The sequence below is a fragment of the Schistocerca piceifrons genome, chromosome 1, assembly GCF_021461385.2.
Source record: "Schistocerca piceifrons isolate TAMUIC-IGC-003096 chromosome 1, iqSchPice1.1, whole genome shotgun sequence".
In the NCBI taxonomy this organism is placed as follows: domain Eukaryota; kingdom Metazoa; phylum Arthropoda; class Insecta; order Orthoptera; family Acrididae; genus Schistocerca; species Schistocerca piceifrons.
In genome coordinates, this window is record NC_060138.1 from 462,176,086 (window position 1) to 462,203,792 (window position 27,707).

Here is a 27,707-nt window from a genome sequence, read left to right on the forward strand (position 1 = left end):
AACCCAGATCCCACTTTTCTCACATGAGATACTGAAAAAATTGGATAAAAGCAGTCAGGCAGATAAAGCATTTCTTGATTTCTGAAAAGCATTTGTCTTATGCTTACTGTCAAAAGTACAATCACGTGGGGTTTTGTAGTGGCACATGTTGCTGTAAAGCATAGCAACATGTCTTACTTTCCTTTTACTAGACCAATGAAAGATGTGCATGTGAAAAATGTGGCTTTAACTAGTAGAAATGTAAAGAGCATCTTCTTTACCCGGGTTTGTTGGAATTTATGTGCAGATATGAGAAAGAAAAATGCGGGCACGGCACTGAAAGCATTGACGGATGTGTAATTTGTACTGAGCAGTAAGGGATCACTTGCACTTTGGAATCATGCTTTGTGGATGCTTTGGACTCCAAAGAAGAAAGGGGCACGATGAGAATGGTCAACTGCTAAAGAAAAATGAATGTTGTGATAATTTCAATGCTATGCTATCTTGACTTAAGTAAAAACTTACGGTTTTGGTCAAGCAGTGAAGCATTATGTATGAACATGTTATCTGAAAAGCTTTGTTAATTTGTGGTGTGTGTACTGTAAGACCTTCGGTACACACACCATCAGATTATTTGACTTGTCGCTCTAATGAAGCAGGCGAGTGTCAGCAATATGTCTCGTGGTCTTATTGTGGCGTGTTTATCTTCTGCCGTTAGGTCAGACGATAGAAATGCCACTTGCACGCTTAGAGTAGCAGACTGACGGTGACCAACTTTAAACAGAACTTGATTAATTTTCAAACACATTTATTAAAATAGTAACAAGCATAAAAATAACTTAACTTGGTTCTGGATGTTATTTACAATTGACAATCTGAAGTTCCTTTGTCTTCATGTCTACATACAGGAATATGGTAATCTTATTAGGCGCAGACTAAAACTTGACTATAGACTGGTGCAGACAAATGCAGACTGATGCAGACTGACTAATCGGAGGTCTGTACACTCGTTATAATACCTCGCGTGTTCAGGTATCCTGCGCGAGTGTGATCCGCGAGGAGAAAAGGTTCTACGTTAGCAGAAATCTCATTGGCTGCATTACATATTAATACACGGATCGGCGGAAGCAGAATTTGGTCCGTCTCTACGACAGCGCCATCTCGTAGAGCGGAGACGGACGAGCGCTGCGCCTGCGCTGTTGTGCTTAGCGGGGCGCGCTCTAGTGGGAAAGTTGTGTATGCGCTGACTACATGGAACTATGTACACAACATAATTATTAGTTGTTGCAAGCTGAAAACTTATTTGATTATGGAAGAATTATGGAAACTGTTTTTTGTGATTTTGAACCGTATTGTTTAAATGTAGATGCTCTTTTATAGCCCTCACCCATCTGCAATTGAAAAACAAATCAGCGGTAAGATACACGGCACTGCATAGCAAGACCACAGCATCAAGAGAAAACAAGACAGTGACTGGGAAATTCAGAAAAGAAGGTAACTGTTATTACAGGAAACGAGTTGAGACTTGGCATATCGTAATATATCGACCACTTAAAATCAACACACAACACGAAAAACACTTCAGTATCAAGTGAAATTTGTGACTGGATTTAGGACTTCTTGGTAGGGAGGATGCAACATGTTATCTTCGATGGAGAGTCAACATCAGAAGTAGAAGTAACTTCAGGTGTGCTCCCGGGGAAGTGTGTTGGGACCCTTGCTGTTCATGATGTATATCAATGACCTGGAAGACAATAATAATAGTAAGCTCAGACTTTTTCCAGATGATGCAGTTATATATGATGAAGTACTGTCTGAAATAAGCTACATAAATATTCAGTCAGATCTTCATAAGATTTCAAAATGGTGTAAAGACTGATGACTTGCTTTAAATGTTCAGAAATGTAAAATTTTGCACTTCACAAAATCAAAAAATGTAGTATCTTATGACTATAATATCAGTGAGTCAGTGTTGGAATTGGCCAACTCATATAAATACCTCCATGTAACACATTGTAGGGATATGAAACGGAATGATCACATAGGCTCAGTTGTGGGTAAAGCAAGTGGTAGACTTCGGTTTTTTGGTAGACTACTGTGGAAGTGCAGTCAGTTTACAAAGGTGATTGCATACAAATCACTCCTGCGATCGGTTCTGGACTCATATGTTTTGGCAGGGACCCAGTCGCATCGGGTGATTTGTCGAGCGACGCAGATTGTCGTGGCGACGTCGGTGTCCTGGCTGGGGTTGCCCAGTCATCCACGTGCAAGCACAACTGGTTGCAATGATGTGCAGAGGCCCTCCCCTACAAAGACATCACAGAGATGGTGGCCACACCATTGGGAGATGATGGCAGAAATCCATTTTGGGTGACGACCAAACCTGCCTGCCCAGACAGGCATCCTGGGCTGGAAATGGGATGACGACTGCATAGGTTGGCACCCCTAGTTGGGCCACAGGAGTGTCCGGGGTTGATAACTATGGTGCAGTTTGGTGCGGCTGAACCAACAGGAAGACAGAAATTGATCCAAGGCAATGTAGCACAGAGACTGAGTCACATACTTTTTCTTTTGTGTTTTGAATGTTGTAACTAACCTTTCTGCCTCACTGTTGGACTGCAAGTGGAAGGGCAGGGCTAAAATTTGGCAAATCCTTTGGGTGTCGCAGGAGGCAACAGACTCCTGTGACACAATCTGAGGGCCACCATTATCAGAGACCAACGTTGTCGGAAGTCCTTCAATGGAAAAAATTTTCGACATGGTTGCCACGGTGGCAGAGACTGAAGTTGTCAGGTAAGGAGCAACATATGGGAACAGAGAGAATGAATCAATTATTGTTAGCAAGGATGCATTACGGAATGGGCCAGTGAAATCGACGTGGAGACGGTCCCAGGCCTGCGAAGGTTGTGGCCATGGAGACAATACTAACCAACAGGGAGCTTAGCAAAAAGTTCATCAGGGCATGGCAAGGGATACGTGTCAATGATACAGAGCATTGACAGAAACTTTCAAATCACTGCAAAGGCATAACTGTCCTAATGGCTTCTTGACAATGACTAAGATGATAGCCCGTTAGCTGGATACAATTGGTTGGACAACCCTGGAGGCCATGAGGCAGTTGAGCTCTGCCTTGACCCAATCACAGAGCACCAGTGGCACTGGGCGAGACCGAAATAAATGGGTCTGGCTGAAGATTTCATGGTGATGTGGGCTTTGAAATTATTGGTACAACCGAAACCTGCAGAAAACAAGGCAGAAAATTCTGAGTATAAAGAGTCAAGTTGTGTACATGGCACTTGATCAGAGACGAGATTAACTTCACTGGAAATAGTAAACCCCAAAAGGTTAAAGGGTTCCAACCTAAACAAATTTTTTGTGTGTGCATTGTTCACCACCAGACAATTCTGTTAATGAACCATTGATTTATATGTAACTGGGATCAAGAAACTACCTAATATCCGAATGCTTTGTTTATTGCAGGTGACTAATGTATATGACACTGGCACTAAAGGGGGAGAACTCGAGTCCATATACGTTTGCAAGTTGAGTAACGGCATGACAGCACAGTGTTGACTTGTACATGCAAAATCTTTTGACAGACCTTCACATCAATGAAAAGCTTACTGGGTGCAATGAAGATTGACGATACAGAATTGACATCCATGTCAGCGTCTGCAACAGGCTGTCAGAATTTTGCGTTACAAACAGGACCAATGTGGCCCATTTTGTTGCACTGGCAACCAAGTGCCCACCGCTTAGTACAGTCTGGCCTACAATTAGTGAAAAAACACAATGAACAAGAGGGAAGCATGGAGCACTTGAGTTGTTCATTACTGGGCTTGCTGTGCTGCTGCTGTGGCCGTGGCTGCCGCAGTAAGTTGGGCCAGCCGCCGTGATCATTTTCTCACTCGCGGACTACTGCCACAATATCATCCCCTGTGAATTGTCTGACAAATGGTGGGGGGAAGCGGGCTGAACTTCTGCAACCTCACACCACGATTTGATTTGATTCTGCAGTCCTTGAAACTTCAAACAATTGTGCAGTAGTCAGAACATCGGAGAGGGAGAGTTTTCATACTGAAGGGCCCGCTCACGGACCTCACTATCAGGGGCCAACCGAATAATTGCATCCAAACCATTTCGCCGGCATATGACTCCTTACATACATCAGTGACAAAGAGATAATGACAGCTTAAACCTTGAAGCTCGGTAGCCCAAGTCCAACAGAAATGTTCTGGTTTCTTGCAAGACCAACAGAACTCAACTCAAGAGGCAATGAAGTGCATCTGATTACAGTAGTAATTTGAAAGTAGGTCCCACTTGTTATTAAAAGAGAGTGAAGACTGATCCTCCAGGGTGACCAGTTGGGGAAGGAGCCGATACATGCGTGGTGACAACCAAGATAAAACGGAAACATGGCATAACACAGGATCAGTCAATCCAAAAGCATGAAAATGCTGCTGCAACCATTTTTCATAAGCTTTCCATTCTTCGACAGGCTCATCTGAAGCCAGAATGATGGAGGCTAAAAGAGTGGGGTACTGACAGGGGACCCGGACTGGCCAAAAGAGAGGGAAGCATTTGTAATACCTGGGTTTGATTGCGTTGCACTGTGGTGAATTCCTCTTGCTGTTAAGTGAGATGTTGCAACGCTACAGTAAGAACCTCTTGTTGATCAACCATCTGGCATAAAAACTCATCAGTAGCACCATCAGACATCGTAGATGCAACCGAGGACCAACCACAGACTAAAAACTGCATGCAGAACAATCTCACACTCATCGTCACTTGCGTTGTAGCTTGGACACACAACACAACCAAGAATGTTAGTACAACTTTTAGACTGTGGCATGTACACCAATGGCCATAACATACACTGAACACAATAAGGCAAATGTATGCAAGCAGTAATGACATGATAACTGAGCATGAGCATAGCACAGCAGGGTTTAAATTGGCGCTGACCCATGGCGGGCTCTATTGCTCTTTTGTGGCACACTGTTGTGGCTGACAACACACTGCTAATGCACATGGCTTTCAAGTGTGTGTGTACATTACTTCACTATCTCCTCCCAAAATGTGGAAAGGAAAGAGTTTTCAGCAGAAGAGACTTGCGCTTCACTGTATTGAAGATTAAGTAGTGCTCATAACTCATAAGGTAGGTATTTTAGAGCCCATGTTTACTACACTCTTTTGCTTTGAATGATTGTTGCTGTCGTATTCATGAATACTGACAATTCTTCCTGTGACACTCCTGTATTATGACCGCTTCAATGTCCTCATCTGAGGCCTGAGCGGTGAAGTGCAAAGCAATGATGTCACTTCATTTCTGCCCTTTTCCACCATACATTCATTTGCCTGATGCAAGAACATGGATGTTGAACGAATACATCAAAAACTGCTGCTTAAAGTAAATGTAACTGACTGCTGTATGTGGCAGGGACACGTTTTTTTTTTTTTTTTTTTTTGCAAAATCTATGCAGGTTACTACCTTCTCTTTGAGTTCCTTGCCTCCAGTTTCCTGTGGGAAGGGGAAGGGGGAGGGGTGGTAGATTGCATAAGAATTCCATTTGCTCTGTCTTCTCATGGCCAGATGAGTCATCACTGAGTTGTCTGCTTCTTTACCCTGGAAAATTGACTGATCTTGTTTTTCCCCTTACAGCACAACTTAAAAGGCTAATATCTTTGCAACTGCTTGTTTTTCCCCAGTTTTATCTTCTCAGCAGATGTATGATCAATCTGAATCGAGCTGTAGCGATAAAATGATTTTGAAAGAAAAGTCACTTACCTGGTTTTTTGCACCTGACTATTCACGTCTATTATTTAAATAAATTATCAGAAGTACTTTGAAGGAAGAAAAGAGCATCACAAGAATGAGACACCAGAAAAAGAACTGCACTACCAAAGAACAAGAGTGAAAACAATGTAAAAATTCTGTTTTATTCATTCTACTTCCCCATTCCACATAATTCTTTTTAAGAAACACAAGTAAAATCATAAAAGAAATCAGAAATACTTTATGGTTTCAGGTATTAATATCTCTTGATGACTTTATGCCTACAAACAACCAGAACCAGTGGTTGTTTACTGATAATACAAGTCTGCAGATAACAGCAAAATGTATATAGCACCAGGTAACTCATGAAACAAGGTATAACAGAATCAAATTGTCTCATTTCCCTTCAAAGCATGAAGTATAACTGTAACCTTCTTGTAAAAATTTTTGGTAATTCCTTTGAAGTGATTTCACAACACTATCAAAAACCTACCTTAGGATTTCTGGGTGAGGATTTGAATACTGCTCCTTCCAAATGTGAGGTCAATGCCTTAAATAGTGCCATTTCATTCAGTGCCTTGAAAATAAGGTTAAGAGGTCAGTAGGATATCATCAGGCAGGTGTAATTAACTGTGAGGCTCCACCGGTGTGTACGAGTGCTGTTGGTGAGTAAGTGCCAAAAGACTGTACAAAATATATGACAAAGGAAAACGTGTTACGTAATTCGCTGAAGACAAATAGATCACCTCAAGAAAAGTTGAAATCTTGAAAAGTAAGCCAAGTCAAAACAAAGTTTGTGGACTACTGCTAGGTTACTAAAAGTTAGCATCAAGGAAGCAGAGAAAGCAAGATCCTTCCAGTACACAGATGATGAAAAGGAGTCGTGACATGCAGTGGGTGCAGGTTCTGTTTTCTTCACACAACACTACTATAATACCTTTGCATTTTTCTTTGCACTGAACATTTATATTCACACTGTGGACAGCAGGTATTTTTTCCTGAGACGGTATAATAGGCCATGCTTGTAATGGACCATGAAGTGTTTTATCACTCATTCTAGGACACACAGCAAAATGAAGTATGGCAACAACAATGGCTACTACAGTGTTATTGCATCCGCTACTTTTCTTATCAATATAAGACTAGCAGTTGCTAGACACCAAATACTAACAAGCTGAAGTCTTCCAACTCCTAGCAAGTCAGAACTATGCAGCTGAGTGCTAAGGAAAACATTTGCAGACTGTTAAATAAAACTAAAACAGAACTTGCTAAAGTAGATATGCTTGATAAATGAACTATATACTGATTGGGATTAACGTGACAAAGACATGCTAAGAGACTTCAGTACAGGGGAAAATTAGAATAAATGTATGTTTGTAAAGCAGTACAGAAAAGATGCAGAGAAACCTGCTGATAGATATGATGATAACGTACTGAGAAATACATGGTGATCACTTTTGTGTGTTGCAGAAGACAGTTTCCTACCAGACTGATGAACCCAGGGAGGAATATTAGACAAGTGGAGTGGCAGCAGTGCAACTGTGGATATCATAAGAATTTCCAATTAAGACATATTAAATTCTTTAGAGAACTAGAGAGAAAATAAATTCCACTTACAGCAAAACATGCTGAACGGCCTGGTTCTACTAGCTGAATATGGCCTGACACAGCATTCTCTGATACTCCAGATTCAAACCATGTCTGGTTCAGTTCATTGCATGCAGTATTTATTGCCATGCGAGCTTCAAAATTATCCACACAACTAAGTACCAGGTCCACTGGTCCTCCAGACAAACCTCCGTGGCTGCAGAGAGAATTTTTGAATTACTAGTTTATTATCAACACAAATTTGTCTTAGTTTCTTTCAACAGGTAAATTTTCTACATGGAAAACACAATAATATGAACATGTGAGTGCAATTTAGTTGTCTTTTTAAGTGTAACATACAACCATTATCTATTTGGCATAAAACAACTTTGATATGCAACACTAATTGTGATCAAACATCATCATATTAACATTACCTTATTCTCTCCATAAAGTCTTGAAAGTTATCCACAGTAGTAACATTGTAGTCATAAGTTTATTGTGATAAATCATCATCATATTAACATTACCTTATTCTCTCCATAAAATCTTGAAAGTTATCCACAGTAGTAACATTGTAGTTATAAGTTTCCATAACAACATCTGGGTTTATGAATGATAATGTCTTGGCAGCTGCATCAACTTTTGACAGACCAGCATGGTGAGGTTGAAAGAATAATCTGTTCATATTTGCCATCTCCACTTTGTCATAATCAAATAGCAGTAACTACACATAAGAAAACATCCATAAGTAATGACTAAAACGTATTATAAGACGTAAAAAGAAACACAATAATGTATATAACCTTGCCAATTCCACACCGTGTAAGCATTTCAGCTGTGACACTTCCAACACCGCCAATTCCAACCACAGCTACCGTAAAATCACGAATCTTCTCATAATTCTTTACAATACCCATGCGTTTAAGAGCCATTAATCGACTGGGGAAAAAGAAATGAACACTGTAAATACACAGCTGAGAGCTCCATTATTATTTGTAAGTTGTACCCACATGTGAAACCCCCCTCTCTCTCACACACACACACACACACACACACACACACACACACACACACACAAAACCTCCTTCCTTCATATAACAACAGTAAACATTCACAAACAGTAATAGCAATGAACAGTGCTTTCTTCCCTGTATTTACACTAGTACATACAATTATGAAATATCTTATTCTATGCATTAAACAGTAGCTGCTATCTATAAAAATTAAATGTCGATTATTGTAAATATTAAAGCTTGGCCTACTGGTAAGTTCAAAGAAATGTGGATCATAGACGTGTGCATATGCAGATTTTTATACGTAATGATGCATAACAGTAGGAGTTTTAGATTCAAGGCATTGTTCTGAATGTACCTACAAAAGGATATCACACTTATTTAGATACTTGGTTGGTTAGTTTCTTGATTCACCAGTACATATAACAAATACATGTACTGATGAAAAACATGTCAATTCCCCACACTTTTATAGAACAACTTACCAATAATTTAAATGGGGCTGGTTATAGATGAGGTACTTGTAGGTAAATTTGCAAAAGAATGAATAACAAAAGACATAAGTACAGACTATTTTGTACTCTGGCTAATCCCAGTAATGTTCTGTGATGAAATTCTTATACCTATGTTTTAAAATCAGTTTATTATATATATTGCTAGGTAAATAATTTGGGAGTAAGAGAGACCATTCACCAAAAAGGAGAAGAGTTGAACTGTCAACTGTCGAAAGGCACACACAAAAGAGAAAGAAAACATGTTAGGTTTTGAAATAAAACATTCAATGATCTACAGTACAAACATACACATACATACACACACACACACACACACACACACACTTTTGTGCATCTATACTGCACCAGCTGGACACACAAAGCCAGGATTGCATTTTGACAAGTGAAATGGGGTGGGGCGGGTAGAGGGAAACAGAGGTCGTAGGCAGGAAGAGGGGGTTGCAGAAGGATAGGTAGTGGCTCTGAGGTAGGCAGCATGTTTGCTTGCTAGGAATGAGGGAGGGAGGTGTGGCAAGTACACAGGCTAGGCATAGGATACATGGGTACTACAATCGGTGAGGTGTGGCACACAATGACATAGACGTGGAGGTGTGGATTGGGTGACAGGAAAAAGGAAGGGGAAACTGTTGGGTAGATTGTGTGAGGAAAATTTTTTAGTGGAGATTGAGGCCAAGAAGGCTACGGAACTGAAGGAAGTGTTGCAAGGATGAAGTCCATCTGCGTAGTTCAGAAAATCTGGTGCTGGAGAGAAAGATGCAGATGGCACAGGTTGCAAAGCAGGCATTGAACTTGAGCCTGTTGTGCTTGCTGCTTGTAGTGGCACTGGCTGGTCAACTTTGTTCTTGAGCAGTCTCATGGTGGCCATTCATTCTGGTGATAGCTGGTTGGTTGTCATGCTGATATAAAGAGCTGTGCATTGATTGCAGAATAGTTGCCGCTTTAACAGGTGGCCCTAGCTCTGGTGGGCCAGGATAGGTCTGTGGCAGGACTGGAGTAGGAAGTGCTTGATGGGTGTACTGAGCAGGTTTTGCTCTTGGGTCTTTCACAGCAATAAGGCACCCCTGTGACAAAGCACTGGTAGTGGGAGTTGCATAGAGAAGGAACAGGATGTTTTGCAGGTTGGGTGGGTGATGAATACCACTTTATGTGAGGTGGGAAGGATCTTGAAAAGGATGTCCCTCATTTCTAGGAGCGATAATAAATAATCAAAGCCCTTGTGAAGGATATGGTTCAGTTGCTCCAGTCCAGGATGGTACTGGGTGATATGGGTGGTCCTCCTTTGTAGCTGATTCTTGAGGGTGGTGGGAGGATTACGGTTTGTGTGGATATGGCGCAAAAAATTTCTTCCTTAACTAAATTTGGGGGGGGGGGGGGGGGGTGTTTTGCCTGCCTGTGAAGGCCATTGCGACGGTTTCAGCATATTGGGCAAGGAAATTCTTGTCACTGCAGATGTGGTGTCCAAGGGTGGCCAGGCTATATGGGAGTGCTTTTTGGGTGGGAGGTATGAAAACTGTCAAAATGCAGGTACTTTTGGTGGTTAGTGGGCATAGTACTGATAGACTTGGGAATGGAGCCATCAGAGGTGGAGGTCAACGTCCATGAAAATGACATGTTGCGTTCAGGAGGACCACGTGAAATGAATGGGAAACAAGGTGATGAGGTTATGGAGGAAGGATAGAGTGTCTTTCCTTTATGAAGATACCATCGATGATCCTGAACCACAGGAGGATTTTGGGAGGCTATGAAGGTTTCCTCTAGGTGCAAATAAAAATGCTGTCGTGTGAAGGTGCCACACCTGGTGCCCATAGCTGGGCCATGTATTTGTTTATATGCTTTCCCTTCAAAGGAGTAGTATTTGTGTGTGAGGATACAGTTGGTAAAGTGTAAGAGAAATGATGTAATGTGTTTGGCAGCTGAATGGGATAGGTCGCATTTAATAGTGGCAAGGCCTTGGGCATGAAGGATATTGGTGTGTAGGTAGGTGGCATCAACAGTAATGAGTAGGGATCCAGGAGGAAAAGGGGTAGGTTGGTGGAGAGTTGGTGAAGGAAGTGGTTGTTATCTTTGATGCAAGAGGTTAGGCTTTATGCAATTGATTGGAGGTGTTTGGCAATGAGGGTCGAAATTCTTTCAGTGGGGATACAACAACCAGCTACTATGGGGCATCCAGGATTGCTGGGTATGTGGATTTTGGGGAGCATGTAGAAGGTGGGTATTCGGGGTGTCATTGGGGTTATATTTATATTACCAGGTAAGTCACTGAAATGTTGTGCACAGTGTAATACGCTATGTTCAAGACTAAATCAGGTTCAGTGCAAAGTGATAACAAGTTGTAGTTGAAATTTAATATTGTAGATCATTATAGTGACCATAAATGTACAACATTTGGCTAATGACAGTGCTTGAATACTAAATATGTTTCATATAAGTCTACAATGAATTTGTAATAATCTTCATAATAGCAATAATTTTTGTAAATATCAGTTTAAGTCAACACTAGCTGACTTAAAATCTGTATAAAGGAATAATTTTATTATTTCCACTACCAAACTGCATTCACTTATTTCTAACGTCAGTAGTATTTTAAATAATCTAATACATTAGCATATCACGAGTTAGACAGGTCAGGCACTAGTGGACAGAACCTCCATAGTGATTTCCAAACTGAATGGCTTCATTGAAATTGGATCAAATACTTTAGTCACACACTCTTGTAATGTCTACACATTGTCGATGGGTTGGGCTTACATCAATGCCTTCAAATGTCACCACAACCAGGTACCTATAGGATTTGGATCCAGTGAATGGGAAAGCAGTGCTACCAGGCCACACTGACCGCTGAAATCAGTGATACACAGCACCTGTTAATCTGCTTGGTAAGGTGCATGGTCCTATGCCTCTGTTACCGAGAATTTTGTCCACACAATAACAATGAAGTGCTCCTGATGCCTCACCTGCAGGATTGGTCGACAATTTGCATCTGTCCATATGTGTGCAATGTGGTAATTTGCTATGCCATCTCTTGTGAATATTGTGGCATCTGTACATAAAATGCAGGCTGTGAACTGCATATCTTCAGAAATCTGTTGTAGAAGCCATAATCGGGCATGGTGGTCTACCAACTAAAGAGCTTGCATGCATTGCATATGACAGAGATAAAGCAACTGCTCATGCAGAACTGACCAGGAAAGAGCGGATGTTGTTCATTTCAACAGCCTGGTAATTACTACCATCAGTTAATCCATAACATAATGTCACATCTGTCATTTTTCTTGTGGAATAGTGTGCCTTCACTGCACTGGTCACACTATGGTTTGTTTACACTACACAGAATCACTAAGGTTGTTCTGCTAACAAAGTGCTTGGGCAACAAAATCTTTACTGACTGCTGTAGCAGATAACTATACTGCTATGACTGGTATCAGCCCCACAATCAGTGTCTTGCAAATTACAATCATTCAGACCCGTGCAATAAATTGCATCACAATGCAGTTATGCACATATTGACGAAGGGGCATTAGCCACAATTTATGAGGCCCAGAAATCCAATTCGTACTTCAATGAAATGCAATGCCATCTAGTGACTGACCAAAGACCTTTTTCTATCACTTAGCCCTCAAAATGCTCTTCCAGGCGAAATGACAAAATGCTTCAAATGCTGGGCGCTCTTTTTCTACAAATACTAATATCAAATATGATACAAATCTACTGTTTGCCACACCATTGCTGATGCTCCCTTTCAACTTCCTGTGAATCCTAACCCCACCCCTGTTAAATAAGTAGTAATCTGTTCTTATCTACACTTCCCACTATCAGCTGTAGTCACCTCTGAAATTGTCAAAGATCCAAAGCTGTGCAATATCTCATTGGGAGCACAGAGGCTTGCCTAAACAAAATTAACCTTGAGCAAAACAGGTGTTACTTCTCTCTCTGTCACTGGCTGTCTCTTGATCAAGAAATAATTCTTCCACCATATGCCATTGGGGGACTAATCACATGAAAACATCGGCTTCCCATCAAGTCTACTGGTTAGCCATAACTCAGATCTCTAATGGCTGGTTGGTTTGCATACAGTTAGCACATTCAACCAAGATGTGCCAGCAAAAGCTGGCTCCTTGGCCCATGCCAACTGAACCATGAGAGTACTTTCATCTGAACTTCATGAGACCATTTCTGAATCACATGTAGCTTTTCAATATTTACACATATTCTGATTTTCAATATGTACACAACCTCTGAGGTTAGACGTAAAGTCTCTCCACATAACACCTCTGCTGTGAAAGCTTGAATATCCAGTTGGCGTGCATTTTGGAGGTCCAACAAAATCAGTAGCAGTCCAGAGCTCCAACTGTTTTTATGGCACATGAGCATGGCCTTTAATATTCTGTGCCACCGATCCACTGTCCCATTATTCGATGGATGGTAACTGGTGATATGATGGTGCCGAAATCTCCACAGATTGAATAGCTCATGGAACAGAGCTAAGTCAAACGGCCATCCTTGATCTATGGTGACACGTGATGAATGGTTGAACCACATTATACAAGTCAATAAAAAGGTCCTAGCTACTGTTTCCACTGATATATCTGCGATTGGTACTGCTTTGACTGATCTAGTATGCCTATCAATGGCAATAAGTAAGCAGCGATACTCTTCAGAAGGGGGCAGTGAGCCTATGATATCTAAATGCATATGTGAGAATCGGGCTGTTTCTTTGGAAACTATTGGTACTGTTTACGCACATGTCTGTAGATCTTGCACTGCTGACCCAATACGCACTCCCTCACACACCTGTAGCTGTCCTTGTGAATTGGCTGATGAACTCCAGCTGTCGGGATTGCCTTGGGGAGCAGCTGTCTCTGTTTTTATCGAAAGTGAAACTTATTGGTTTATGATCCATGAATACAGTGAACAGTTTTGCTTTCACATGCAGTCAAAAATAACTTTATCATCTCACAAATGGCTAGCAGCTCATGCTCATACACATTCCATCTGACCTGCTCTTCTGTGGGCTTGAATGAGAAAAACCCCCATGGCTGCACTATTGTTTTGCACCAACTGATGGAATATGTGGCCCTAATTGCCTGTTGGCTTGTGTCTACCACCACTAGCGGCATCTGGTGAAGTGGATGGGCCAAAAGAACTGCTTTTAAACTGGCTTAAATATGGTCAGAAGACCATTGAAATTCTATCATCTATGGCAGTGATCGTCACCCATGGATATCTTTACCTCTCAGCACAGGAGCCGAAGGCACTTCCATCTTGGCTGCTCCTTGTAAGTGTTGACCGAAGTTCACAAGTCCTAGGAAACTTCCTAATTGATGATAATTGATCAGACAAGGTATGTCCTTTATGACATTGATTTTGTCTTTTACAGGACTGGCTGCTGACTCCGCAAGGCTGAGACATGTTACTTGTTTCTGTCAAAGATTACATTTTGCCTTGTTAACAATTACGTCATACTTGTTGATCTATTCAAACACTTCCTTGAGTTGTTCCTCGTGTACCCTTGGATTACTGGAAATACCAAAATATCACCAAGATACACAAAACAGCACTCTAACCCTCCACAGGACGCCATCTATGAAATGCTGCAACATGTGTGTGGCATTTTTTACCCTGAACGGCATTTGCAAGTATTCAGATACCCAGAATGGAGTTATTGTGGTCTCTGGCACATCAGCTACTGCAGGTATTTGATTATATGCCTTTTTGCAATCTATGACAATGGATATTGTGGCCCTGTTATCACACTGGTAGAATCTCTTAACATTCAGCATTGGATATTGACCCAGAATTGCGCACGCCTTCAGTTTGTCGTAATCTCCACAGTGTCTCCATGTGCCATCCTTTTTCATGATGAGATGCAGTGGCGACACACACGGACTATTTGACCTGCATGTAGCCCCTGCATGCAGCTTATTCTTGAATTCTGACACGGTCGCTGCAAAATGGCCAGGCACTAACCTTCTTGGCTGCTGCAATATCGGTTGACCTGATACAGTCTTAATGAGGTGGATAGTCTTATGAGTCATACTTTTAGGCCGACTCTCACTACAGTGGTCCTCTGCCTGTATCTCCAAATTATGACTTGGGCCACTGTGCTACAGGTGTCCATCCTAATTAATCTGTCACAGACTCTCCAGCCACCTTAATTCGCTCTGCACTGAAGTCTATCTCGAGCCACTAGCGGCTGATGAAATCTGCACCCAATATGGGTTCCGTTACATCTGCTAGCAAACACTCCTGCTGGCATTTTTTACTAAACCTGAGATCCACTTCTGTCTCAATCTCTTCACAAGACAGAATGGATGAATTAGATGCCATGAGAAGGATAAGACTGGCTGACACGGCCAGGCCAGCAATATGCTAATGTCTGATCTGGTATTGACCAGAAAGCAATGGTCCACCCTACAGTCCCACACACACAACTTACATGACCACATTAGCAAGTTGGACTGATTACTGATCCACCTGGTTGCCACAGTACCTGCAACACTTTTGTTGTGGCACTTCCATTTTCTCCTGTGACCAACTGCGCCTACTCCATTTGGGTAGGTACATGGGGATGTACATCTTGCGGCACACACACACAAACATCAGTTCTACCAGAAAACATGCACCTGTTGCTTTCATTGAAATGGTTTATCTCTGCTGTTAATGTCTCATTTGGGTGTAATCTTTTTATCCCACACCAGTGTCATTATCTGCTGATGCAGTGCATCTACCTGCTCTTTCAGACTGTTTAATTGCTTAGTGATGTCTGTGTGATGTTCTTTCTGTGTCACTGTGGTCTCTTGGTTGCCACCTTGCCTGGTTGCTTTTGTCACACTCGATGTGGTTGCAGGGTCCAGAGCTGCATACACCCCATATGCTACTGAAATTAATGAAGTGATGTCTGCTCCTTCATATGTGGCCACAGCTGCTTTTACCACTATTAGTAATTGTGCCTCTCATACCTACACAACATCATGTTTGGCAACTCCTCTTTGTTCACAATTGCTCATAAGCAGCATTTGAATTCTGAAGGTTTTCTGTACCCTATCTGTTCACCACGTACAGCTTGCTGTAGCTGTTCCACTGGCTTGCACAGTCAACTAATCAGCATTTTTCTCTGGTGACAATACTGTTGGTTTGTACCTTCATTTGAGGCTTGACTGTTACTGTGTCATAAAACCCTGTATTCATTGCATTCCCATTTTCTCCCATTAATTGTGGAACTGACTGTCTGTTATTCTGTGTTTCTATTTCCGCTTGTAGTCTTATTTGCTTCTATAGCTTTCCTGGCATCTCTATCAGTTGTATTTTCACATGCCCTCGCTTCATGTCTTGATTCAATGACACTGTACTCCTTTGTACAGTTAGTTCCTCTCATGCTTCATGTTCTGTTGTCAGGGTCACCAATTTGTAGGTCTACTGCGCGTCAGTGTAGTGAATTAAGTCAAAACACTACTGTTCTACACTAACTTTTTATTCTCTCTCGAAAATATTACAACTTTAAGTTAGTAACAAACAAAGAGTAATTAACTATTCCAAAGAGCAAACAACATAAAAGCTGTCTCTGACCCAAGCATACAAAACACAATTAGCAAGTTTCTTTTCCCATGACGAGTCTCACAAGCATCTCACTAGCTCTGCTGTTACTATGCACCATGTGCTCCACTCTGGCTCTGCCACTATGTCCAGGTTGGCTACCAGTAAAGATCCAGGCAGCCCAGAGATGCCACCAATACATTCTTTCCAACAGACATCAAATTTGGAGGCACTGTCTGCATTGTATGCACCTACACCGCTAATGAGCCAAGTCAGTGGTTCTGACAGCATTAACACCATGCCACTGCGACATTTAAGTTGCCAGTCTTTTTCCAACAGTGACACAAACGTTGTGGAACCACCTCGACCCCCCCCCCCCCCCCCCCCCACATGAGATGATGACCCCCATCCCCATACACGAAAACATGCATTTTGCATTCCTCAGCATAACCATGGTCATTTCTCCCCATATTTTTGCACTCCAGAAAGGAGGGACATTGTTACTGCCTCCAAAACTGATAAGGTCACTGAACTTGACCAGTCTTGGTGCTGTTAACACCAATCTGTGGTGCTGCTCTCTACCGCAACGAGAAACTTCACGTCAAACAGGGCTACTTCCCAAACTACAGCACCCTATAAATATTACTGCCCCGGGCTGTAGATAAAGTCTGCTTAATCTAGCTGAACCTATTCAGATCCCACCAGGAAACCACTGATATTACCACTATTGCTAAAGAACTATTTTTGAATCTGGCTTTGATTTGGGCTCAGCTTTTTCATGTATTCATCAATGATTTTGCTAACTTAGAGTTAACAGCATCAGCATATTTTTATCGATATTTAGGTACTTTGTCTTATTAAATTGTGTTACTCATATGTCACTGCAATAGACAGCTCACATTTTTGTGAGTATATTATGGAAAATGAAATTAATTAACAACAGTTTCCCTTCCCTTACACACAGATCCAGGTTTTCAATGAGTGCTTTTTTCAAGCTAGTACTGAAAGGATCCAGAAAATGATGTAAGGAAAAATAAATACACTGTCAACATCGCCCTAGTGGGAAGAAACAAACTGTAAATAAAAACCAACAATAACGAAAGTATAAGTTACACTCAGAAGTGCTGCCTGTACAGAATTTTGAAGTGTATATTTCCTCACCTATAATGTGTTACAGCTATGGTTGGATAGAACACGCATAAAGTGAAGGAAATATACAGTAATCTTTAGTAAAAACAACAAGTGATATCCAGTATCAACTGATGATGCTCTAGTATCCCGTCATGCAGTATCATATTATACAGTGGAGTATGTTTCCAGAATGAGATTTTCACTCTGCAGCGGAGTGTGCGCTGATATGAAACTTCCTGGCAGATTAAAACTGTGTGCCCGACCAAAACTCGAACTCGGGACCTTTGCCTTTCGCGGGCAAGTGCTCCACCATCTGAGCTACCGAAGCACGACTCACGCCCGGTACTCACAGCTTTACTTCTGCCAGTACCTCGTCTCCTACCTTCCAAACTTTACAGAAGCTCTCCTGCGAACCTTGCAGAACTAGCACTCCTGAAAGAAAGGATATTGCGGAGACATGGCTTAGTCACAGCCTGGGGGATGTTTCCAGAATGAGATTTTCACTCTGCAGCGGAGTGTGCGCTGATATGAAACTTCCTGGCAGATTTAAACTGTGTGCCCGACCAAGACTCGAACTCGGGAACTTTGCCTTTCGCGGGCAAGTGCTCTACCATCTGAGCTACCGAAGCATGACTCACGCTCGGTACTCACAGCCTTACTTCTGCCAGTACCTCGTCTCCTACCTTCCAAACTTTACAGAAGCTCTCCTGCGAACCTTGCAGAACTAGCACTCCTGAAAGAAAGGATATTGCGGAGACATGGCTTAGCCACAGCCTGGGGGATGTTTCCAGAATGAGATTTTCACTCTGCAGCGGAGTGTGCGCTGATATGAAACTTCCTGGCAGATTAAAACTGTGTGCCCGACCAAGACTCGAACTCGGGACCTTTGCCTTTCGCGGGCAAGTGCTCTACCATCTGAGCTACCGAAGCACGACTCACCCCTGGTACTCGCAGCTTTACTCCTGCCAGTACCTCGTCTCCTACCTTCCAAACTTTACAAAAGCTCTCCTGCGAACCTTGCAGACCTAGCACTCCTGAAAGAAAGGATGTTGCGGAGACATAGCTTAGCCACAGCCAGGGGGATGTTTCCAAAATGAGATTTTCACTGCTTCGGTAGCTCAGATGTTAGAGCACTTGCCCGCGAAAGGCAAAGGTCCCGAGTTCGAGTCTCGGTCAGGCACACAGTTTTAATCTGTCAGGAAGTTTCATATCAGCGCACACTCCGCTGCAGAGTGAAAAACTCATTCTGGAAACATCCCCAGGCTGTGCCTAAGCCATGTCTCCGCAATATCCTTTCTTTCAGGAGTGCTAGTTCTGCAAGGTTCGCAGGAGAGCTTCTGTAAAGTTTGGAAGGTAGGAGACGAGGTACTGGCAGAAGTAAAGCTGTGAGTACCGGGCGTGAGTCGTGCTTCGGTAGCTCAGATGGTAGAGCACTTGCCCGCGAAAGGCAAAGGTCCAGAGTTCGAGTCTCGGTCGGGCACACAGTTTTAATCTGCCAGGAAGTTTCATATCAGCGCACACTCCGCTGCAGAGTGAAAATCTCATTCTGGAAACATCCCCCAGGCTGTGGCTAAGCCATGTCCCCGCAATTTCCTTTCTTTCAGGAGTGCTAGTTCTGCAAGGTTCGCAGGAGAGCTTCTGTAAAGTTTGGAAGGTAGGAGACGAGGTACTGGCAGAAGTAAAGCTGTGAGTACCGGGCGTGAGTCGTGCTTCGGTAGCTCAGATGGTGGAGCACTTGCCCGCGAAAGGCAAAGGTCCCGAGTTCGAGTTTTGGTCGGGCACACAGTTTTAATCTGCCAGGAAGTTTCATATCAGCGCACACTCCGCTGCAGAGTGAAAATCTCATTCTGGAAACATCCCCCAGGCTGTGGATAAGCCATGTCTCAGCAATATCCTTTCTTTCAGGAGTGCTAGTTCTGCAAGGTTCGCAGGAGAGCTTCTGTAAAGTTTGGAAGGTAGGAGACGAGGTACTGGCAGAAGTAAAGCTGTGAGTACCAGGCGTGAGTCGTGCTTCGGTAGCTCAGATGGTAGAGCACTTGCCCGCGAAAGGCAAAGGTCCCGAGTACGAGTCTCGGTCGGGCACACAGTTTTAATCTGCCAGGAAGTTTCATATCAGCGCACACTCCGCTGCAGAGTGAAAATCTCATTCTGGAAACATCCCCCAGGCTGTGCCTAACCAATGTCTCTGCAATATCCTTTCTTTCAGGAGTGCTAGTTCTGCAAGGTTCGCAGGACAGCTTCTGTAAAGCTTGGAAGGTAGGTGAAGAGGTACTGGCAGAAGTAAAGCTGTGAGTACCGGGCGTGAGTCGTGCTTCGATAGCTCAGATGGTAGAGCAGTTGCCCACGAAAGGCAAAGGTCCCGAGTTCGAGTCTCGGTCGGGCACACAGTTTTAATCTGCCAGGAAGTTTCATATCAGCGCACACTCCGCTGCAGAGTGAAAATCTCATTCTGGAAACATCCCCCTGGCTGTGCCTAAGCCATGTCTCCGCAATATCTTTTCTTTCAGGAGTGCTAGTTCTGCAAGGTTCGCAGGAGAGCTTCTGTAAAGTTTGGAAGGTAGGAGACGAGGTACTGGCAGAAGTAAAGCTGTGAGTACCGGGCGTGAGTCGTGCTTCGGTAGCTCAGATGGTAGAGCACTTGCCCGCGAAAGGCAAACGTCCCGAGTTCGAGTCTTAATCGGGCACACAGTTTTAATCTGCCAGGAAGTTTCATATCAGGGCACACTCCGCTGCAGAGTGAAAATCTCATTCTGGAAACATCCCCCAGGCTGTGCCTAACCCATGACTCCGCAATATCCTTTCTTTCAGGAGTGCTAGTACTGCAAGGTTCGCAGGAGAGCTTCTGTAAAGTTTGGAAGGTAGGAGACGAGGTACTGGCAGAAGTAAAGCTGTGAGTACCGGGCATGAGTCGTGCTTTGGTAGCTCAGATGGTAGAGCACTTGCCCGCGAAATGCTAAGGTCCCGAGTTCGAGTCTCGGTCGGGCACACAGTTTTAATCTGCCAGGAAGTTTCATATCAGCGCACACTCCGCTGCAGAGTGAAAATCTCATTCTGGAAACATCCCCCAGGCTGTGGCTAAGCCATGTCTCCGCAATATCCTTTCTTTCAGGAGTGCTAGTTCTGCAAGGTTCGCAGGAGAGCTTCTGTAAAGTTTGGAAGGTAGGAGACGAGGTACTGGCAGAAGTAAAGCTGTGAGTACCAGGCGTAAGTCGTGCTTCGGTAGCTCAGATGGTAAATCACTTGCCCGCGAAAGTCAAAGGTCCCGAGTTCGAGTCTCGGTCGGGCACACAGTTTAAATCTGCCAGGAAGTTTCATATCAGCACACACTCCGCTGCAGAGTGAAAATCTCATTCTGGAAACATCCCCCAGGCTGTGCGTAAGCCATGTCTCAGCAATGTCCTTTCTTTTAGGAGTGCTAGTTCTGCAAGGTTCGCAGGAGAGCTTCTGTAAAGTTTGGAAGGTAGGAGATGAGGTACTGGCAGAAGTAAAGCTGTGAGTACTGGGCGTGAGTCGTGCTTCGGCAGCTCAGATGGTAGAGCACTTGCCCGCGAAAGACAAAGGTCCAGAGTTCGAGTCTCGGTCGGGAACACAGTTTAAATCTGCCAGGAAGTTTCATATCAGCGCACACTCCGCTGCAGAGTGAAAATCTCATTCTGGAAATATCCCCCAGGCTGTGCCTAACCCATGTCTCCGCAATATCCTTTCTTTCAGGAGTGCTAGTTCTGCAAGGTTCGCAGGAGAGCTTCTGTAAAGTTTGGAAGGTAGGAGACGAGGTACTGGCAGAAGTAAAGCTGTGAGTACCGAGCGTGAGTCGTGCTTCGGTAGCTCAGATGGTAGAGCACTTGCCCGCGAAAGACAAAGGTCCAGAGTTCGAGTCTCGGTCGGGAACACAGTTTAAATCTGCCAGGAAGTTTCATATCAGCGCACACTCCGCTGCAGAGTGAAAATCTCATTCTGGAAACATCCCCCAGGCTGTGCCTAACCCATGACTCCGCAATATCCTTTCTTTCAGGAGTGCTAGTTCTGCAAGGTTCGCAGGAGAGCTTCTGTAAAGTTTGGAAGGTAGGAGACGAGGTACTGGCAGAAGTAAAGCTGTGAGTACCGGGCGTGAGTCGTGCTTCGGTAGCTCAGATGGTAGAGCACTTGCCCGCGAAAGGCAAAGGTCCCAAGTTCGAGTCTTAGTCGGGCACACAGTTTTAATCTGCCAGGAGTTTCATATCAGCGCACACTCCGCTGCAGAGTGAAAATCTCATTCTGGAAACATCCCCCAGGCTGTGCCTAAGCCATGTCTCCGCAATATCCTTTCTTTCAGGAGTGCTAGTTCTGCAAGGTTCGCAGGAGAGCTTCCGTAAAGTTTGGAAGGTAGGAGACGAGGTACTGGCAGAAGTAAAGCTGTGAGTACCGGGCGTGAGTCGTGCTTTGGTAGCTCAGATGGTAGAGCACTTGCCCGCGAAATGCAAAGGTCCCGAGTTCGAGTCTCGGTCGGGCACACAGTTTTAATCTGCCAGGAAGTTTCATATCAGCGCACACTCCGCTGCAGAGTGAAAATCTCATTCTGGAAACACCCCCAGGCTGTGCCTAACCCATGTCTCCGCAATATCCTTTCTTTCAGGAGTGCTAGTTCTGCAAGGTTCGCAGGAGAGCTTCTGTAAAGTTTGGAAGGTAGGAGACGAGGTACTGGCAGAAGTAAAGCTGTAAGTACCGGGCGTGAGTCGTGCTTCGGTAGCTCAGATGGTAGAGCACTTGCCCGCGAAAGGCAAAGGTCCCGAGTTCGAGTCTCGGTCGGGCACACAGTTTTAATCTGCCAGGAAGTTTCATATCAGCGCACACTCCGCTGCAGAGTGAAAATCTCATTCTGGAAACATCCCCCAGGCTGTGGATAAGCCATGTCTCAGCAATATCCTTTCTTTCAGGAGTGCTAGTTCTGCAAGGTTCGCAGGAGAGCTTCTGTAAAGTTTGGAAGGTAGGAGACGAGGTACTGGCAGAAGTAAAGCTGTGAGTACCAGGCGTGAGTCGTGCTTCGGTAGCTCAGATGGTAGAGCACTTGCCCGCGAAAGGCAAAGGTCCCGAGTACGAGTCTCGGTCGGGCACACAGTTTTAATCTGCCAGGAAGTTTCATATCAGCGCACACTCCGCTGCAGAGTGAAAATCTCATTCTGGAAACATCCCCCAGGCTGTGCCTAACCAATGTCTCCGCAATATCCTTTCTTTCAGGAGTGCTAGTTCTGCAAGGTTCGCAGGACAGCTTCTGTAAAGCTTGGAAGGTAGGTGAAGAGGTACTGGCAGAAGTAAAGCTGTGAGTACCGGGCGTGAGTCGTGCTTCGATAGCTCAGATGGTAGAGCAGTTGCCCGCGAAAGGCAAAGGTCCCGAGTTCGAGTCTCGGTCGGGCACACAGTTTTAATCTGCCAGGAAGTTTCATATCAGGGCACACTCCGCTGCAGAGTGAAAATCTCATTCTGGAAACATCCCCCAGGCTGTGCCTAACCCATGACTCCGCAATATCCTTTCTTTCAGGAGTGCTAGTTCTGCAAGGTTCGCAGGAGAGCTTCTGTAAAGTTTGGAAGGTAGGAGACGAGTTACTGGCAGAAGTAAAGCTGTGAGTACCGGGCATGAGTCGTGCTTTGGTAGCTCAGATGGTAGAGCACTTGCCCGCGAAATGCTAAGGTCCCGAGTTCGAGTCTTGGTCGGGCACACAGTTTTAATCTGCCAGGAAGTTTCATATCAGCGCACACTGCGCTGCAGAGTGAAAATCTCATTCTGGAAACACCCCCAGGCTGTGACTAACCCATGTCTCCGCGATATCCTTTCTTTCAGGAGTGCTAGTTCTGCAAGGTTCGCAGGAGAGCTTCTGTAAAGTTTGGAAGGTAGGAGACGAGGTACTGGCAGAAGTAAAGCTGTAAGTACCGGGCGTGAGTCGTGCTTCGGTAGCTCAGATGGTAGAGCACTTGCCCGCGAAAGGCAAAGGTCCAGAGTTCGAGTCTCGGTCGGGCACGCAGTTTTAATCTGCCAGGAAGTTTCATATCAGCGCACACTCCGCTGCAGAGTGAAAATCTCATTCTGGAAACATCCCCCAGGCTGTGGCTAAGCCATGTCTCCGCAATATCCTTTCTTTCAGGAGTGCTAGTTCTGCAAGGTTCGCAGGAGAGCTTCTGTAAAGTTTGGAAGGTAGGAGACGAGGTACTGGCAGAAGTAAAGCTGTGAGTACCAGGCGTGAGTCGTGCTTCGGTAGCTCAGATCGTAAATCACTTGCCCGCGAAAGTCAAAGGTCCCGAGTTCGAGTCTCGGTCGGGCACACAGTTTAAATCTGCCAGGAAGTTTCATATCAGCACACACTCCGCTGCAGAGTGAAAATCTCATTCTGGAAACATCCCCCAGGCTGTGCATAAGCCATGTCTCAGCAATGTCCTTTCTTTTAGGAGTGCTAGTTCTGCAAGGTTCGCAGGAGAGCTTCTGTAAAGTTTGGAAGGTAGGAGACGAGGTACTGGCAGAAGTAAAGCTGTGAGTACTGGGCGTGAGTCGTGCTTCGGTAGCTCAGATGGTAGAGCACTTGCCCGCGAAAGACAAAGGTCCAGAGTTCGAGTCTCGGTCGGGAACACAGTTTAAATCTGCCAGGAAGTTTCATATCAGCGCACACTCCGCTGCAGAGTGAAAATCTCATTCTGGAAATATCCCCCAGGCTGTGCCTAACCCATGTCTCCGCAATATCCTTTCTTTCAGGAGTGCTAGTTCTGCAAGGTTCGCAGGAGAGCTTCTGTAAAGTTTGGAAGGTAGGAGACGAGGTACTGGCAGAAGTAAAGCTGTGAGTACTGGGCGTGAGTCGTGCTTCGGTAGCTCAGATGGTAGAGCACTTGCCCGCGAAAGACAAAGGTCCAGAGTTCGAGTCTCGGTCGGGAACACAGTTTAAATCTGCCAGGAAGTTTCATATCAGCGCACACTCCGCTGCAGAGTGAAAATCTCATAGTGGAAATATCCCCCAGGCTGTGCCTAACCCATGTCTCCGCAATATCCTTTCTTTCAGGAGTGCTAGTTCTGCAAGGTTCGCAGGAGAGCTTCTGTAAAGTTTGGAAGGTAGGAGACAAGGTACTGGCAGAAGTAAAGCTGTGAGTACCGGGCGTGAGTCGTGCGTTGGTAGCTCAGATGGTAGAGCACTTGCCCGCGAAAGGCAAAGGTCCCGAGTTCGAGTCTCGGACGGGCACACAGTTTTAATCTGCCAGGAAGTTTCATATCAGCGCACACTCCGCTGCAGAGTGAAAGTCTCATTCTGGAAACATCCCCCATGCTGTGCCTAACCCATGTCTCCGCAATATCCTTTCTTTCAGGAGTGCTAGTTCTGCAAGGTTCGCAGGAGAGCTTCTGTAAAGTTTGGAAGGTAGGAGACGAGGTACTGGCAGAAGTAAAGCTGTGAGTACCGGGCGTGAGTCGTGCTTTGGTAGCTCAGATGGTAGAGCACTTGCCCGCGAAAGGCAAAGGTCCCGTGTTCGAGTCTCGGTCTGGCACACAGTTTTAATCTGCCAGGAAGTTTCATATCAGCGCACACTCCGCTGCAGAGTGAAAATCTCATTCTGGAAACATCCCCAAGGCTGTGGCTAAGCCATGTCTCCGCAATATCCTTTCTTTCAGGAGTGCTAGTTCTGCAAGGTTCTCAGGAGAGCTTCTGTAAAGTTTGGAAGGTAGGAGACGAGGTACTGGCAGAAGTAAAGCTGTGAGTACTGGGCGTGAGTCGTGCTTCGGTAGCTCAGATGGTAGAGCACTGGCCCGCGAAAGGCAAAGGTCCCGAGTTCGAGTCTTGGTCGGGCACACAGTTTTAATCGGTCGGGCACACAGTTTTAATCTGCCAGGAAGTTTCATATCAGCGCACACTCCGCTGCAGAGTGAAAATCTCATTCTGGAAAAATCCCCCTGGCTGTGCCTAAGCCATGTCTCCGCAATATCTTTTCTTTCAGGAGTGCTAGTTCTGCAAGGTTCGCAGGAGAGCTTCTGTAAAGTTTGGAAGGTAGGAGACGAGGTACTGGCAGAAGTAAAGCTGTGAGTACCGAGCGTGAGTCGTGCTTCGGTAGCTCAGATGGTAGAGCACTTGCCCGCGAAAGACAAAGGTCCAGAGTTCGAGTCTCGGTCGGGAACACAGTTTAAATCTGCCAGGAAGTTTCATATCAGCGCACACTCCGCTGCAGAGTGAAAATCTCATTCTGGAAACATCCCCCAGGCTGTGCCTAACCCATGACTCCGCAATATCCTTTCTTTCAGGAGTGCTAGTTCTGCAAGGTTCGCAGGAGAGCTTCTGTAAAGTTTGGAAGGTAGGAGACGAGGTACTGGCAGAAGTAAAGCTGTGAGTACCGGGCGTGAGTCGTGCTTCGGTAGCTCAGATGGTAGAGCACTTGCCCGCGAAAGGCAAAGGTCCCAAGTTCGAGTCTTAGTCGGGCACACAGTTTTAATCTGCCAGGAGTTTCATATCAGCGCACACTCCGCTGCAGAGTGAAAATCTCATTCTGGAAACATCCCCCAGGCTGTGCCTAAGCCATGTCTCCGCAATATCCTTTCTTTCAGGAGTGCTAGTTCTGCAAGGTTCGCAGGACAGCTTCTGTAAAGTTTGGAAGGTAGGAGACGAGGTACTGGCAGAAGTAAAGCTGTGAGTACCGGGCGTGAGTCGTGCTTTGGTAGCTCAGATGGTAGAGCACTTGCCCGCGAAATGCAAAGGTCCCGAGTTCGAGTCTCGGTCGGGCACACAGTTTTAATCTGCCAGGAAGTTTCATATCAGCGCACACTCCGCTGCAGAGTGAAAATCTCATTCTGGAAACACCCCCAGGCTGTGCCTAACCCATGTCTCCGCAATATCCTTTCTTTCAGGAGTGCTAGTTCTGCAAGGTTCGCAGGAGAGCTTCTGTAAAGTTTGGAAGGTAGGAGACGAGGTACTGGCAGAAGTAAAGCTGTAAGTACCGGGCGTGAGTCGTGCTTCGGTAGCTCAGATGGTAGAGCACTTGCCCGCGAAAGGCAAAGGTCCAGAGTTCGAGTCTCGGTCGGGCACACAGTTTTAATCTGCCAGGAAGTTTCATATCAGCGCACACTCCGCTGCAGAGTGAAAATCTCATTCTGGAAACATCCCCCAGGCTGTGGATAAGCCATGTCTCAGCAATATCCTTTCTTTCAGGAGTGCTAGTTCTGCAAGGTTCGCAGGAGAGCTTCTGTAAAGTTTGGAAGGTAGGAGACGAGGTACTGGCAGAAGTAAAGCTGTGAGTACCAGGCGTGAGTCGTGCTTCGGTAGCTCAGATGGTAGAGCACTTGCCCGCGAAAGGCAAAGGTCCCGAGTACGAGTCTCGGTCGGGCACACAGTTTTAATCTGCCAGGAAGTTTCATATCAGCGCACACTCCGCTGCAGAGTGAAAATCTCATTCTGGAAACATCCCCCAGGCTGTGCCTAACCAATGTCTCCGCAATATCCTTTCTTTCAGGAGTGCTAGTTCTGCAAGGTTCGCAGGACAGCTTCTGTAAAGCTTGGAAGGTAGGTGAAGAGGTACTGGCAGAAGTAAAGCTGTGAGTACCGGGCGTGAGTCGTGCTTCGATAGCTCAGATGGTAGAGCAGTTGCCCGCGAAAGGCAAAGGTCCCGAGTTCGAGTCTCGGTCGGGCACACAGTTTTAATCTGCCAGGAAGTTTCATATCAGCGCACACTCCGCTGCAGAGTGAAAATCTCATTCTGGAAACATCCCCCTGGCTGTGCCTAAGCCATGTCTCCGCAATATCTTTTCTTTCAGGAGTGCTAGTTCTGCAAGGTTCGCAGGAGAGCTTCTGTAAAGTTTGGAAGGTAGGAGACGAGGTACTGGCAGAAGTAAAGCTGTGAGTACCGGGCGTGAGTCGTGCTTCGGTAGCTCAGATGGTAGAGCACTTGCCCGCGAAAGGCAAACGTCCCGAGTTCGAGTCTTAATCGGGCACACAGTTTTAATCTGCCAGGAAGTTTCATATCAGGGCACACTCCGCTGCAGAGTGAAAATCTCATTCTGGAAACATCCCCCAGGCTGTGCCTAACCCATGACTCCGCAATATCCTTTCTTTCAGGAGTGCTAGTTCTGCAAGGTTCGCAGGAGAGCTTCTGTAAAGTTTGGAAGGTAGGAGACGAGGTACTGGCAGAAGTAAAGCTGTGAGTACCGGGCATGAGTCGTGCTTTGGTAGCTCAGAT

The 27,707-nt window shown here is 44.9% G+C and overlaps 1 protein-coding gene across 1 annotated transcript in view; it reads right to left on the reverse strand.

The window, feature by feature from the left end:
- LOC124793832 (ubiquitin-like modifier-activating enzyme 5) overlaps positions 1 to 27,707 on the reverse strand; it is a 122,486-nt gene that overhangs the window by 74,270 nt on the left and 20,509 nt on the right. The window contains exons 2-4 of the mRNA XM_047258051.1: positions 8,149 to 8,284; positions 7,873 to 8,069; positions 7,373 to 7,559 (exon numbers count right to left, since the gene is read on the reverse strand). Of these exons, the coding sequence (XP_047114007.1) occupies positions 7,373 to 7,559; positions 7,873 to 8,069; positions 8,149 to 8,284 (520 nt within the window). The remainder of the gene's footprint in view (positions 1 to 7,372; positions 7,560 to 7,872; positions 8,070 to 8,148; positions 8,285 to 27,707) is intronic.